Raw genomic sequence first — 14150 nt, 5'->3', positions numbered from 1 at the left:
CAGAAACACTGCTGAACTCCAACCATACCTTTGACTTCAGAGGACGATTGAGATGGGAGGTCATCGATGGCCAATGCTCCACTAGAAGCTAAGTGCCCAAGAAAAGCAAGTAAGTCTCTGGAGTTGGTCTTGAACCCATGATGTCCTAACTTAGAGGCAATCAACTTGATCCACCAGTAGTTCGCTCTATACTTATGGAGATCAGAAACTCTTAGCAAAGTTTCCTCAAGATATCTGGCTGAATCCATCATAACCTCTTTGCAAGATTGATAGAATGAACCCACATGTGTGGGATTGATCTGCCTTAGTTAAGGATTCCCAACTTTTAAAAATTAGGAATTAGGGAAATTGCCAACACCAACAGGTTTTATGATTCAAAGACATCATACACCATAACACCGTACAAAGTTCATTAAAGCGTAAATATTTTATTGGCTGCTGTCTAGATGGAGGGAAAAGGAAAGGATAATTTTCCAGAGTCTAGTGGGATGTCACCGGTTGATTGACGACACGTAATTACTCGGGAACAAGCCAATCCGTCCCCATAAACTCCCCTTCCACCACGAGGGGTCTGTGGTGTCCAGAACCTCGATGACGTCGCCGCACTTGAACTCCAGCTCATCATCGGCCTCGGCTGTGAAATCGAACATGGCTCGAACACGCCTGGTTTTCTGCAGAGAGGAAACATAGGGTGAGCGTCTGTCTCAAGGGGCCATCATACAGTGTCTCCTCCACCCATCGGCACTTACTAGTCCATAGCTGCACTCCATTCTATAATGTCTTGATATTAGTAATCGATTTTAAAATTTAAATTTAGTATTCTTCTCTTCATGATTTTGCCTTCTTCTCATCTCCCCACACCTCTGTTACCTTCCCTAGCCTATGAAATTCCACAGATTTCCAATTCTAACCTCCTGGACTTTCCCAGTTTTAATCACTCCACCTTTGGAGGTTGTGCTTTCTGTTCCCTCCTTAAATCGTTCCCTCCACCCCCTCTTTATCTCACTTCTTTTCAAATGCTCTTTAAACTAGGGCTACTATGGACATGTCTTTGATTATATTGTTGTTTTTGTTTTGCACATATGTTTTTTTTTCACGGTTTGGCATAATTTAACGTATAATTTATGTACAATTTATAGTGTTGTCTGAACCTACCTGCCTGTAATGCTGCTGAAAGCAAGTTTGTCTTTCAAGTTTAAGCTTAATTATCATTCAACCATACATGAATGCCCATGAATAGAGCCAAACGAAACAATGTGACTCCAGGACCAAGGTGCAAAACACAGTACCAACAGTTGATCACAGCACAAGACACATATAGCACATATAAGATAGCGAGTCCATTTAAGGTATCAGTAAAATATATATTAACACAAAAAAAAATGATAGTCCAAGGCCCTGAGACCATGAACGTTGCAGCAGTCTGCACTCAAACGCGATACAGCTTGTCTTCTGCCGAGCGAACACTGGGGGCAGCACCGATTCCAGCTTGGACGCCGTGCCACACCACCTCTGGTGCCTCTCCCCTGGGCGGCTGTGAACAGGTGACACTGCGGCTTGAGGCCTATCCCTCATTCTGACCAAGGTTGTGCAGCTGATCGGTGAATCTGCAGCAGCCCACATCAGCGATGTCCGACAGGGTCTTGTGACCAAAAGAAAAGCGATTCAGACGATCGCTCGCTGTTAAACTGCACACCGCCTTTGTGCGCTGACTGACGCAAGCAGCAGCACGATCCGCACCAAGTCCAGCTCGTTCAGTTTCTCCACCAACGAGCAACTTGCCGATGGAGTAGTCCTGCAGTACTTTAAGTTCCTAATGTCCAGCAGGGTCTTGCAATTATAAAAAGTATGTCTGTGAAAGACAGTAATATCTCTGGTTGACCCCATAGAAGCCGCTGCGATCAAATACACCGCCATCTTACTGGAGATGTCCTGCACTTCAATGTATCTGTGCACATGACAATGAATTTGACCAGACTTGACATCTTTATCAACGTAAACTTCATTAAAGCCTCGTTCTTTGGCTTAGCATCAAATTTTATTGTAAAACACTCGTGTTAAATGGATTGCAAAGTCTGACTATATAGAAGTTGCTTGTTTTTGTAAATGGAATGAGGTGTACTTTATTTGTAATGTGATCACAGAATGGAACAAGAATGACTTCTTCCTTTTGTCACCAAAAACTCTTGCAAGTTTCTATAGATGTTCCATGGGGAGCATCCCGACTGGTTGCATCATAGCCCGCTTTGTAATCCAGGGAGCAGGAAGCGCAGAATCAAATATCGCTGTGATGATTGTACGTTCTAGTATCAATTGTTTGGCGACAATAAAGTATAGAGTCAAGTATGAAGGCTCCAGTGCATAGGATCGCAAGAGGCTGCAGAGATTCATGGATTCAGCCGGCTCCATCACAGACACACCCCTCCACACTATTGAAGGCACCTTCAAGAGGTGATCCATCAAGAAGCCAGCATCTGTTCCTGAGGATCCTCTTCTCATTACCACCATCAGGGAGGAGGTACAGGAGACTGAAGGCCCACACTTTGTAATTCAGAAACAGCTTCTTCCCCTCCATAATCAGATTTCTGAACAGTTCATGAATCCATGCACACAACCTCATTATTTCCTTCCTTTTGCACTATCTATTTATTTAGTAATTTTAATGTATTTGCATTGTATTGCTGCCGCTAAACAACAAATGTCACGTCATATAAGTCAGTGATAATTATTCTGATTCCTGTTTGTTTGTTGGTGGACTACTTCCACCACCCACGAGCTTCCTTGACTTGTCGCTCGCACCTTGCCCTAAAGCTGAAGGAGGAGGCCATTCGGCCCATCGTCCTTGCACTGACTCTTTGAAAGATCTCAATGATTGTCCCCGCCGACCCGCCGCATATCAACTTCCGCCAATATCTCTTCAGATCTCTTTTGGAAGTTCCTAGTCCTTCCCCTCTTCAGGTGGGGCACTCCACATATCCTCTCTACAGATCTCTGCGTGAGAGAAAGCTCCCCCATATCATTATTACGTTTATAGTTCTTGACGCATTTAAGTCATGTATTTGGGGTTTCTTTACTGGCGGGAAGGATGTGGGTAGGTGCACTACATTGATGACAGTATCTAGTCAATTCTAGAAAAATTAGCAGACTTGTTTGAGTATGAATGAACAGTCATTACATCTATTGTGGACCCACCATTACAATCTATTACATTGCACCACCACACCCAATGGGATAATGGGAGAGGCAGAGTGTGGAAGGATGCAAGATTTGAGGGAGAAGATATATTGGTATTGGTGTTGCCTTGTTATCATCATTTGTATGGAGAAACGGTGAAAATCTTTTGTCTGCATGCTAAAAATGGCACCAGAGCTCTTTGTGGACCTGGGAGACTTCCTCCAGTTCATCCATGAAACAGTTTAATCTCTTCTCTTTTAATGTATTCTTTTCCTTTTCTAGGTGTTTGGGGTTCTGTTGGAGTCCGTGATCTACAGCTGCACTCAAACCATGTTCTTTCACAGCGGCGGGTTCCCGCACTTGGAGCTCGCCGAGCAGCCTAGTGTTTTCAATATCTCCAGGTGCAGCCTGGAAGACATGCGCCTTCACGGTGCAGTCCAGCGGACGACCCGATTCCTCGCCGGGGTCGCCGATTGAAATGTCGCGGAAGATGGAAACATTGAGACGCCAGCCTACGCTGCCATCGAAAGAAGGTGCTCGAATAAGCGCATGCTGCAGGTTGTAACATCAAAACAGTGAGCCCTCATCTTGTTGCAGGAGAGACATCTCTGCCTTGCTAGTGAGAGAGAGCCCGTCTGAAATGTCAAAGTGTTGGGATGGACTGTAGCTTTTGATGGACTCCAGATCATAAACTCAGGGGTGGGGGGCTTTGCTATTACTTGCATGGTGGGTGGTGGGGGGAGAGTCCTTTCCTGCTACTTGTGAGCGGGAGGGGGAGGGCGTCTTTGGGCTTATAACATTTTCCTGTCATTTATTCATTGGGGTTTTTATTCTGTTTCATGGATGTCTGCAAAGAGTAAGAACTTCAGGTTGTATATTCAGGTCTCTGATACCAAATTAAACTGTTGAACCGTTGAGCACCGACAGACCATGCCATACCTGAGAACATTGAAATTGTAAATAAGAAAACAGATACCAAATAAAGTGTTACAGTTACAGGGAAACTACAATGGGGGTTGGGGTGTGGGTGGCACAGTAGCATAGTGGTTAGCACAGCGCTTTACAGTGCCAGCGACCCGGGTTCAATTCCCGCTGCTGCCTGGAAGGAGTTTGTACGTTCTCCCCGTGGCCGCGTGGGTTTCCTCCGGGTGCTCTGGTTTCCTCCCACAGTCCAAAGACGTACCATTTGGTAGGTTAACAAGTTATTGTAACTTGTCCTGTGATTAGGCTAGGGAAAAATTAGGGGAATACAGGGCGGTGTGGCTCAAAGGGATGGGAGGGCCTATTCCGCGCTGTATCTCAATAAAAATACAGACAAATAGATAAACAAACAAACAAATCAATTAATCAATCAATCAATAAATAGATGGTTGGATGGATAGATAGATAGAAAAAGAATTTCAGTATGTATATTGTATACATTTCTCTGACATTAAATGTACTTATTGACCTATTGATAAATTAAGTAAGTAAATAGATAGGTAGATAAACCACACTTCTGTTCTCTAAGGTCCTGATTTTTAGGTGGCAGTTTTAGCTTGATGGAGAAGATGGAGTGTTCAAATGCTTTCCTGAGTAAACGGTCTTTGCTAATTCTCCTGTGCGGTACTGAGGGAGCGCTGCACTATTAAATGTGCTTTCTTTCGTGTGAGAGTTACTCCTGACCTGATGTGCGCTCGTTTATGTACCAGGACATTGAAGAGCAGAAGGATTGGCGCTGTTGCCCTGGACAATATGTTTCCCCTCTGTCCACATTTCTCACGCAAATCATCCAGCCACCATCAAATTGCATTTTGTGAGAGGTTGCTGCGCTTAAGAAGAAGAGGTAGAAGTCAGCCCCTCAGCCCCTCGAGTTTGCTTCCTTTATCTCAGTGGCCCTTTCCTGCACCAACCCCACATGTCTAAATTAGCTGCCATGTTTACTCTGTCACAACAGTGGCCACATTCCAAAAGGTTGACCGTGTGGTTAAGAAGGTATATGGTGTGTTGGCCTTCATTAGTCAGGGGATTGAGATCAAGAGCCGCAAGGTAATGTTGCAGCTTTACAAAACCCTGGTTAGTCTCTGGAGTATTGTGTTCATTTCCTGTCATCTCACGATAGGAGGATCAGATGTGGAAGCTTTAGAGAGGGTGTAGAGGAGACTTACTGGGATGGTAAAAATGCAAACACAAGGAATTCTGCAGATGCTGGAAATTCAAGCAACACACATCAAAGTTGCTGGTGAACGCAGCAGGCCAGACAGCAGCTCTAGGAAGAGGTACAGTCAACGTTTCAGGCCGAGGCCCTTCAGCTGCCTGGCCTGCTGTGTTCACCAGCAACTTTGATGTGTGTTACTAGGATGGTGCCTGGATTAGAGAGCATGTCTTAGAAGGAAAGGTTGAGTGAGTTAGGTTTTTTCTCTTTGGAGCAAAGGAGGATGAGAGATGATTCGATAGAGGCTTATAAAATGATAGCTGATCAAGTGGACAGCCAGCGCCCATTTCCAAGAGTGTAAATGGTTATTATGAGGGGGCGTAATTTTAAGGTGGTTGGTGGACAGCATAGAGGGTGGATGCCAGAGATGTGTTTTTTTTACACAGAGATAGGGGCGTGGAACGCAGTGCTGGGGTGGTAGTAGAGGCAGATACATTAAGGAGTTTTAAGACACTCGTAGAGAGGAACGAGGATGAAGGAACAATGGAGGGCTATGTGCGAGAGTGGACTTGACCTGCAGTGATGCCAAAGGTTAAGTGGCCATTGCAACATCATGGGCGGAGGGGCCTGTTCTGAGCTGAGCTGCTCTATATTCTATGTTCTACGTCCCAAGTCCTCCGCCAGACCTGAAGCACCCTGGCCAAACGTAAACGCAATCGATCTTTTTGCTCCCCTACCACTCAGTGTGTTTTTGACTCGGACTTACCTGCACGGGAGGGCAGTCACTGGGCTTCCTGGTTACCACTGGGCCCTCTTGGAAGGGCGGTTGTGGGCTACAGGACTGCCTGAACCGGGGAACTGCTTCGCTCAGTGACGGCTGCGGGTTGAAGCTTCTGCGGATGGAGGGCTCGCTGAAGTGTGCGCTGCGGCCCAGTGAGGGCACCGGCCGGGGCTCCGGCACCCGGGAACTAGGCATGCGGGAATTTGATATTCGGGAATCGTGCCGGGGATCTGGCAGCCGGGGGGCCGCCATTCGTGATTCCATCATTTGGAAATCTGGCATTCCGGAATCCATCATCCGGGAGCTTGGCATTCGGGAGCCTGGCATCCGGGGCTCTGGCATCCGAGGCTCTGGCATCCGGGGCTCTGGCATCCGGGGCTCTGGCATCCGGTGCTCTGACATGCGCGCTCCCGTCATCCGTGCATCAGGGTAGCTGGCAAATCCCTGGAAGATATAAAAAAAAAGTCTTAAAATCCATTCTGCTTTATGTTATCTAAACCAGTGGTCCCCAACCTGCGCTTCCGGGCCGCGAGGAAACGATATGATTTGGCGATATGAAACGATATGAGTCAGCTGCACCTTTCCTCATTCCCTGTCACCCCCACTGTTGAACTTTAACGCACGCGAGGTCATCAGTGACCCAAAACGCAAATGACCCAAGATGTGCAAATGAATGGGTCCGTGACCCATGTGTGAATGTCCCCCGTGAATCATCCATGTCAGTGCGGGAAAAAGATCAACTCCTCGAGCTTGCAAATGACAGTGGGCTGAAAAGTATGTTTGACATAACATCTCTGTCGGCATTCTGGATCAAAGTCAAGGCTGAATATCCCGAGATAGCTTACGGAAGCACTGAAAACGTTGCTTCCATTTCCAACATCGTATCTCTGCGAAGCGGAGTTTTCTGCAATGAATGCAACGAAAACTAAATTGCGGAATAGACTGGACATAAGGAACCCCGTTCGAGTATCGCTGTCTCCCATCACCCCTCGATGTGACCGTCTTGTTGCAGGAAAACAAGCCCAGGGATCCCACTGATTCAGTGACGTGGGTGTGTTGCAATGATTTTATATGTTCATACGAGGAACATACGTGCTGTGTGTTTAATATCCAAACATTACTTAAAATGTTATGATGCTATTGACTTATAATTCAGTGGTCCCCAACCTCCGGGCCGCGGACTGATACATTGCTGCAAAGACAGCACTCCCTCGGCACCGTCCCTCCGACAGTGTGGCACTCCCTTGGCACCGTCCCTCTAACAGTGAAAAACTATTGGACTATTGGAGATTTGGTACCATTAAACCAAAAACCTTGCTTCCTGTTCAGGTCGATGTAAAAGCTTCCATGGCACTCTTTCAACTTGGAAGAACCCCCCACCCCCTCTCTGCCCACCTGTGGGAGGTGTTGAGGAGGAAGGTGGGCTTCCTCTTCCTGCTCTTCACCATTACTACAAGGCAGCTCACCTAGTGACATGGTTTGAAGTGAGAGCAATGTAATGTCTTCTTCCCAAGTGCTTACTGATCTACATTGGTTCCCATTCAGAGTCATAGAGCCAATACAGCACAGAAACAGGTCCTTTGGCCCATCTAGTCCATGCTGGACTATTACCTGACTCGTCTCACCAACCCACATCTGGACCACAGCCTGCCATACCACTCCCATTCATGTACTCAACCAAACTTCTCTTAAACGTTGAGATCCAATCTGCATCCACCACTTCTGCTGACCAGCTCATTCAACTCTCTCACCACCCTCTGAGTGAAGAACTCCCTTCTCATGTTCCCCTTAAGCATTTCATCTTTCACCCTTAACGGAAGGAGATACAGAAGCCTGAAGGCACACACTCAGCAATTCAGAAACAGCTTCTGTCCCTCTACCACCCGATTCCTAAATAGACATTGAACCCGTGGACACTACCTCACTGCTTTTTTATTATTTCTGTGTTTGCACTATTTTTAATTTAACTATTTGATATGAGTATATGTATATATGGGGTATAGGGGGCTCTGGATAGAGGCAGTACTTTGATGTCTGGCATGCTGCTCCCTACTAGATAGGGTGGACGGGATCACTGGTCCTCATCCATCTCCTAAATCTCTCACGTGTTGGCCCCAAGCGTCATACCCCGGTAAACCGCGTCAGCTGGTGGGCTAAACCATGTGAGGGGGTGGTGTTAACACGGCACCACTGGGCGAAAGACTTCCATGGTGAAGTCAAGGGCTGGGGCGGAAAGGTTCTCAGATGAACTATAACGGCCACGTGTTCGCGACGGAGGCGAGCGACCTAGTTGGAGGAAATTGGCTGCGGTCAAACCTGGAGAGGGATGGGCTCCGCCAGGTTTCAGATGCCCAAGACACGCCGCATGATGAGCACATCAAACCGGTGCAAAGCTGGTCATGACGGCACCCCGACGACTCCACCAGGAGTTATGGGCGCAAGAAGAAGAAGAAGATATGTATATACTTACCATAGTTCATTTTATTTTTTTCTATATTTATCATGTATTGCAATGTACTGCTGTTACCAAATTTCACAACACATGCCGATGATATTAAACCTAGTCCTGACCTATAGCTTTTAATTCCAATCTCACCCAACCTCGGTGCAAATAGCCAGCTTTCATTTGCCCTATCTACACCCCTCATAATTTTGCATACTTTTATCAAATCTCCCCTCATTCTCCTACGCTGCAGGGAATAAAGTCCCAACCTTTTCAAATTTTCCCAGTAACTCAGGCCCTCAAGTCCTGGCAACATCCTTGTAAATGTTCTCTGTACTCTTTCAATCTTATTAGCAACTTTCCAGTAGGTAGGTGACCAAAACTGCACACAATACTCCAGATTGGGCCTCAACAATGTCTTGTACAACTTCAATATAACATCTCAAACCCTGTACTCAGTACTTTGATTTATGAAGACCAATGTGCCATAAGTTCTCTTTATGGTGATACCACTTTCAAAGAATCATAAATTCCCAGATCTCTCTATTCTACCATGTAAATCCTACCCTGGTTTGTCCTCCCAAGGAGCAACTCCTCACACTTGTGTGCATTAAATTCCATCTAACACATACTGGAGGAACTCAACAGACCAGGCAGCTTCTATGGGAAAGAGTATAGTCGACGTTTCGGGCCAAGACCCTTTATCAGGATGGGGCTTTTCCATAGATGCTGCCTGGTCTGCTGAGTTCCTCCAGCATTTTGTGTGTGTTGCTCTGATTTCCAGCATCTGCAGATTTTCTCTTGTTTTAAATTCCATTTGCCATTTTTCAGCCCATTTTTCCTGCTGAGTTCAGATCCCACTGCAAGCTTTGATAGTCTTCCTTGCTGTCCACTGCACCCCAATCTTGGTGTCATCTCCAGTTTACTATGTTATTAATCAGATCATTGATATAGTTGACAAGCAATATTGGACCCAGCACCATTTCCTGCGGCAAACCACTAGCCACAGGCCTCCAGTCAGAGAAGCAACCATCTACTGCCTCTCTCCAGCTTCACTCTTGAAGCCAATGTCTAATCCAATTTACTAGCTCACCTTGAATGCCAAGCGACTGAACCTTCTTGACCAACCTCCCATGCAGGACCTTGTCAAAGGCCTTGCTAAAGTCCGTGTAGACAACATCCACTGCCTTGCCTGGTAGCTTCCTTGAAAAACTCTATAAAATTGGGTATACGTGACTTGCCATGCACAAAGCCATGTTGACTATCCCCACACATGAGGAATTCTGCAGATGCTGGAAATTCAAGCAACACACATCCAAGTCGCTGGTGAACGCAGCAGGCCAGGCAGCATCTCTAGGAAGAGGCACAGTCGACGTTTCGGGCCAAGACCCCTCGTCAGGACTAACTGAAGGAAGAGCTAGTAAGAGATTTGAAAGTGGGAGGGGGAGGGGGAGATCCAAAATGATAGGAGAAGACAGGAGGGGGAGGGATGGAGCCAAGAGCTGGACAGGTGATTGGCAAAAGGAATATGAGAGGATCATGGGACGGGAGGCCCAGGGAGAAGGAAAGCGGGGAGGGGGGGAAAACCCAGAGGATGGGCAAGGGGTATAGTGAGAGGGACAGAGGGAGAAAAAGGAGAGAGAGAGAAAGAATGTGTGTATATAAATAAATAACAGATGGGGTACGAGGGGAGGTGGGGCATTAGCGAAAGTTAGAGAAGTCAATGATCATGCCATCAGGTTGGAGGCTACCCAGATGGAATATAAGGTGTTGTTCCTCCAACCTGAGTGTGGCTTCATCTTTACAGTAGAGGAGGCCGTGGACTTCTCAAACTTCCGCTAATGCCCCACCTCCCCCTAGTACCCCATCCGTTATTTATTTATATACACACATTCTTTCTCTCTCTCTCCTCTTTCTCCCTCTGTCCCTCTCACTATACCCCTTGCCCATCCTCTGGGCTTCCCCCCTCCCCCTTTCTTTCTCCCTGGGCCTCCCGTCCCATGATCCTCTCATATCCCTTTTGCCAATCAACTGTCCAGCTCTTGGCTCCATCCCTCCCCCTCCTGTCTTCTCCTATCATTTTGAATCTCCCCCTCCCCCTCCCACTTTCAATTCTCTTACTAGCTCTTCCTTCAGTTAGTCCTGACGAAGGGTCTCAGCCCGAAACATCGACTGTACCTCTTCCTAGAGATGCTGCCTGGCCTGCTGCGTTCACCAGCAACTTTGATGTGTGCTGCTTAACTATCCCCAATCAGTCCAGGTCTATCCAAGTACTTATATATCTGGTCCCTTAGAATATCTTCCAATAACACCCACTGCTGATGTCGGGCTCACCGGCCTATAATTTCCCAGTTATTTCTTAGAGCCTTTTTTAAACAAGGGAACCACATTAACTATCCTCCAATCCTCCAGCATCTCACTTGTTGCTAAGGCCATTGCAATTTCTATTCTAGCCTGCCACAATATCAGAAGTTACACCTCGTCAGACCCTGGAGATTTACCCACCCTAATTTGGCTCAAGACAGCAAACATCTCCTACGCTGTAAAGCATATATGGTCCATGACTTTGCTGGTGTTTGCCTCACTTCTGCAGACTCTGTGACTGTCTCTTGAGTAAATACAGATGCAAAAAATACATTTAAGATCGCCAACACCTCTTTTGGCTCCATGCATAGTCAATCTTCAAGAAGACCAATTTTGTACCTTGCTATCCTTTTGCTCTTCATATCTCCTTCACCTTCTCTGCTAGAGCAACCTCATGCCCTCTTTTAGCCCTCCCGATTTTCTTCTTGGGAATTCATGGAACAGTACTGCACAATACAGACTCTTTGGCCTGAAATGTTGTGCCAGCCCTTTAATCTACCCTTAGATTAATTAACTCTTCCCTCCCACTTAGTCCTCCATTTTTCTTGCATCCTTGTGCCTATCTGAGAGTCTCTCAAATGCCCCTAATGTATCTGCCTCCAATGCCATCTCTGGCAGAGTGTTCCACACACCTACACTCTGTTTAAAAAACTTACCTCTTACATCTGCCCTATACTTTCCTCCAAACACTTAAAGATTAACCCTCCTTGTACAGCAACAGTACTTTGCAGAAGTCTTAGGTACACATATATAACCAGGGTGCTTAAGATGTTTGCATGAAGAGGAAGGAGAAGAAAGCCCTTAACTCCCAGTGGAGTCATCGGGACGCTGTCATGACGGCGTTTTTTTTGCAGGCTTTCTTATTTTTACGAGGCTGAGTTGCTAGCTCGATGCTCAACCCAGCACGGATGGAAAGCGTGCAAGGGAGCCGGCCGGATTCGAACTCGGGAGCCTTCACTCTGAAGTCCGGCGCTGATGCCACTACGCCACCAGCCGGCAAAGACGTTTGCATGGAACTGTAGTAATTTTATGTAACTCTGTACTGCTGCCACAAAAAAAAACCCAACAAATTTCATGATATATGTGAGTGATGATAAACCTGGTTCTGATACGGGTCTCTATTGTGAACTGAGAGTGGGAAGGGGGCAGGGAGAGGGGAATCATGGTTGGGAAAAGGGGAAGGGAGAGGGGAGGAAGTGGGAAGCACCAGAGAGACATTCTGTAATGATCAATAAACCAATTGTATGGAATCAAATGACCTTGCCTGGTGTCTCAGGGCTGGATGTGCCTGCACCCATACCACTCCCCCCCCCCACTCCTTCTCTGCCACCTGTCCCACACCCTTCCCACAGTGCCATTCCCAACATCCTTTGATTCCACTAGATTTACAAACTCGCTCTCCGCTTCATGTTGACAAATACAGTACAGTGCAAAACTCTTAGGCACCTGAGCTATATTTGTGCCTAAGACTTTTGCACAGGAATTTACTTCCACCTTGGGAAAAAATCTGTGGCTATCCATTCCGTCTATGTCACATCATCTTATACACCTCTACTGAGTCACCTCTCATCCTCCTTCTCTCCAAAGAGAAAAGCCCCAGCTTGCTCAATCAATCCATCCCTTTTCTTTTTTTTGTAATTTTTATTGAAGTTCATCATCAAACAAACACTTCCATAAGATGTATTTCAGATATTGCACATATATGTCATATAATCATATTTGCCACAAATCTCAACATAATATTTATCTGAGGTGTACACCTATAGAAAAGAGGGGAAAGAAAGAACAAGCAAAAGGAGAAAACCATGTACAAGTAGGGAGTGATCTTTTTTACAACATATTCATTGATTTGTGAGAATAAAATCAGGCCTATGAGGTGTTATGTAGTTGAACCATTTTTCCCAGTATGAATGAAATTGTTTCAACTTATGATTAACAGATGCTGTTATCTTCTCCATTTTGTAAATGTCCATTGTAATTTCCATCCATGTGTTTAAAGTTGGGCTCTCCTGAGATAACCATTTCCTGGTAAGAGTCTTTTTACCAGCCACCAGCAGTATATTCATTAAATATTTATCTCTTTTCAACCATTCTTGAGGTACATACTCAAAATATATGGTCTTACTTTCTAAAAGGGTACTTCACATTTAAAAATGTCTTGTAGGGCATTGTGTATCCCACTCCAATAGTCTTTGATAACGGGGCAATCCCAGAAGATATGATAATGGTTTGCATTTTGATTTCCACAATTTCTCCAGCAAAGAGGGAGGTTAATATCATCGCAAACACGAGGAATTCTGCAGATGCTGGAATTTCAAGCAACACACATCAAAGTTGCTGGTGAACGCAGCAGGCCAGGCAGCATCTCTAGGAAGAGGTACAGTCGACGTTTCAGGCCGAGACCCTTCGTCAGGCTTTCTTCAGTTAGTCCTGACGAAGGGTCTCGGCCTGAAACGTCGACTGTACCTCTTCCTAGAGATGCTGCCTGGACTGCTGCGTTCACCAGCAACTTTGATGTAGGTTATTATCATAATGGGATCCATCCCTTTTTTTAAAGATTTCACTCACACGACTGTGACTGTGACTGTGACTCCAGACCACACCTGGACCACACCTGGAGTACTGTGTGCAGTTTTGGTCTCCAAATTTGAAGAAGGACATTCTTGCTATTGAGGGAGTGCAGCGTAGGTTCACGAGGTTAATTCCCAGGATGGCGGGACTGTCATATGTCGAAAGATTGGAGCGACTAGGCTTGTATACTCTGGAATTTAGAAGGCTGAGAGGGGATCTTATTGAAACATATAAGATTATTAAGGGATTGGACACGTTGGAGGCAGGAAGCATGTTCCCGCTGATGCCATTTAGAACGGAGTTGAGGAAAAACTTTTTCACCCAGAGAGTGGTGGATATATGGAATGCTCTGCCCAGAAGGCTGTGGAGGCCAAGTCTCTGGATGCTTTCAAGAAAGAGATGGATCGAGCTCTTAAAGATAGCGGAATCAAAGGTTATGGGGATAAGGCAGGAACTGGATACTGATTGTGAGTGATCAGCCATGATCACAGTGAATGGCGGTGCTGGCTCATCATCGCCATCACCTTGATGTGGGGATCATGATTGCTCTTGGCAAATTTTTCTACAGAAGTGGTTTGCCATTGTCTTCTTCTGGGCAGTGTCTACAAGACGGGTGACCCCAGCCATTATCAATACCCTTCAGAGATTGTCTGACTGGTGTCGGTGGTCACATAACCAGGACT

General features: G+C 46.0%; 1 protein-coding gene across 2 annotated transcripts in view; it reads right to left on the bottom strand.

The window, feature by feature from the left end:
- Positions 1-425: 425 nt before the first annotated feature.
- The window catches only part of grap2a (GRB2 related adaptor protein 2a), an 85616-nt gene continuing 71891 nt past the window's right edge, over positions 426-14150 (bottom strand). For both annotated transcript variants that reach the window (XM_063062821.1, XM_063062822.1), the window contains exons 5-6: positions 6075-6533; positions 426-671 (exon numbers count right to left, since the gene is read on the bottom strand). In XM_063062821.1, coding sequence (XP_062918891.1) covers positions 492-671; positions 6075-6533 — 639 coding nt within the window. In that variant the 3' untranslated portion in view covers positions 426-491. The remainder of the gene's footprint in view (positions 672-6074; positions 6534-14150) is intronic.

The sequence above is a fragment of the Mobula hypostoma genome, chromosome 11 (genome assembly GCF_963921235.1).
Source record: "Mobula hypostoma chromosome 11, sMobHyp1.1, whole genome shotgun sequence".
Classification (NCBI taxonomy): domain Eukaryota; kingdom Metazoa; phylum Chordata; class Chondrichthyes; order Myliobatiformes; family Myliobatidae; genus Mobula; species Mobula hypostoma.
This window is presented reverse-complemented; position numbering and strand designations above follow the sequence as displayed.